This window comes from Gossypium arboreum, unplaced genomic scaffold (genome assembly GCF_025698485.1).
Source record: "Gossypium arboreum isolate Shixiya-1 unplaced genomic scaffold, ASM2569848v2 Contig00521, whole genome shotgun sequence".
NCBI lineage: Eukaryota > Viridiplantae > Streptophyta > Magnoliopsida > Malvales > Malvaceae > Gossypium > Gossypium arboreum.
Window position 1 is genome coordinate 7,501 of NW_026440635.1, and position 2,500 is coordinate 10,000.

The 2,500-nt window shown below is 31.8% G+C and overlaps 1 protein-coding gene across 1 annotated transcript in view; it reads left to right on the top strand.

Annotated features, from left to right (window-relative positions):
- Positions 1 to 2,042: 2,042 nt before the first annotated feature.
- LOC128289151 (protein TIC 214-like) overlaps positions 2,043 to 2,500 on the top strand; it is a 1,349-nt gene continuing 891 nt past the window's right edge. Inside the window, exon 1 of the mRNA XM_053025008.1 lies at positions 2,043 to 2,500. This exon is cut by the window's right edge and continues 891 nt beyond it. Coding sequence (XP_052880968.1) covers positions 2,348 to 2,500 — 153 coding nt within the window. The 5' untranslated portion in view covers positions 2,043 to 2,347.

Below are 2,500 nucleotides of genomic sequence, written 5' to 3' on the forward strand. Positions count from 1 at the left end.
AATTTAGAAATTCTATGGCTCAGATCTATTCTATTTATTTATTACCTGTGTTTACTATTTAGGCAGAATACCGTCACCCATTCTAACTAAGAAACTGAAAAGGAATTTCGAACCGGAAGAAGTGGGAAAGTGAGAAGAAAAAACATAGAAATAGAAACTATTTCCGAGGGGAGGGCTAACCAAAACAGGGACCGAAGAAAATACTTCTTCTTCCCTTTTTCGGAGAAGAGGTGGATCGAGCAAAATCGACGAAACAGAAAAGCTACGAGTGACTGGAAAGAAAAAAAAAAAAAAATAAGGCGAATTCCACTTTCGTTTAAAGAGACATACTATAAAAATAGACCGGTTTATGAAACTTCTTATCTGGATGGGAATCAAGAAAGTTCAAGTTAGAAATATTAAAAAAAAGAAGATAAATATTTATTATGGATTGAAAAACCTCTTGTGACACTTCTTTTGATTCTAAACGATGGAATCGACCTTTTGATATATAAAAATGACCGGGTTGAAAATGCTATAAAAAATGAAATGTCACAATATTTTTTTTATACATGTCAAAGTGATGGAAAAGAAAAAATATCTTTTACGTATCCACCCAGTTTAGCAACTTTTGGGGAAATGATACAAAAAAAAATATATTTTTCCACCAGAAAATGGTTTTCTGATGAATTGTATACTGATTGGAGTTTTATCAATGAACTAAAAGAAGAAATTTGAGTAAGGAGTTTATAAAAAGTCGAATCTTTAGATGGAATCTTTTGATCTGGGCATACTTGAAAAAAGGACTCGATTCTCTAATAATGAAACTAAACGAGAATACTTACTAAATATGATCCTTTCTTGCATGGACCCTACCATGGAAGAATCAAAATGGGGTTCCCTTTAAGCATAAATCAAACTTATAAAAAAAACACGGATCCATTTTGGATAAATAAGATTCATGCTCTACTTCTTACTACTGATTATCACGACCTTGAACAGACACTAGATACACTCAATATAAAATCATTAGCAACAGAAAAAGAACTCTCTTTATTGACATTGACAGAAGATGAACAGGAAATATCGATTCGAGGATCGAGTCAAAATTTGAAATTTTATTCAATATAGTTATAACTAATCCCAACAATCAAACAATTAGAAAAAATCTATTGGAATAAAAGAAATAAGTAAAAAGTTCCTCGATGGTCATACAAATTAATCGACGATTTAGAACAACAGGAGGGAAAACGAGGAAAATGTAACAGACGCGAAATTCGTTCAAGAAAATCCAAGCGCGTCGTGATTTTACTAATAACCAGGCAAACGCCGATACTTATACTAATACCAAGGATGCTAATGATCCTGATCAAACAGACAAGTGGCTTTGATACGCTATTCGCAACAATCGGATTTTCGGCGACATAATAAAGGGTTCCATGCGTGCCCAAAGGCGTAAAACAATTACTTGGAGCTGTTTCAAGCAAAATACATTCCCCCTTTTTTTGGACAGAGTAGACAAACCACTCTCTTTTCTTTTGATATTTCTGGACCGCTGAAACGAATATCTCGAAATTGGATATGTAAAACAAAAGAATCAAAATTTCTGATTATACAGAAAAAAAGATCGAGAAAAAGACGAGGCCAAAGAAAAATACAAAGAAGAAAATGAGGATAGAAATAGCAGAAGCTTGGGATAGTCTTTTACTTGCTCAAGTAATAAGGGGCTCCGTGTTAATAACCCAATCAATTCTTAGAAAATATATTATATTACCTTCACTGATAATAGTTAAAACATTGCCCGTATGTTATTATTTCAATTTCCTGAGTGGTCTGAGAGTTTAACAGTTGGAATCGAGAAATGCATGTTAAATGCACTTATAATGGTGTTCAATTATCCGAAACAAATTTCAAAAACTGGTTAACAGACGGTATTCAGATAAAGATCCTATTTCCTTTTGCCTGAAACCTTGGCACAGATTTAAACTACAACCCTCTCATAAAGATCAATGAAAAAAGAAAGGTCAAAAATGATTTTTGCTTTTTAACAGTTTGGGGAATGGAAACTGAACTACCTTTCGGCTCTCCTCGAAAACGGCGTTCGTTTTTTGAGCCTATTTTTAAAGAACTAAAAAAAAAAATTAAAAAATGGAAAACGAAATGTTTTATAGCTTTAACAATTTTAAAAGAAAAAACTAAATTGTTTCGAAAAGCTTCAAAAGAAACAAAAAAATGTATCACTCAAAGCATTCTATTTCTAAAAGGAATAATAAAAGAACTTTCAAAAATAAATCCAATTCCATTTTTTGGGTTGAGAGAACCATATGAATTGGGCGAAACTAAAAAGGATTCGATAATCAGTAATAAGATGATTCACAAATCATCCCTTCAAATTCAATCTATGGCGTGGACAAATTATTCATTAACCGAAAAAAAAATAAAAGATCTGACTAAGAGAACAAACACAATCAAAAATCAAATACAAAAAATTCTAATTATAAAAGACAAGAAAAACGAATTT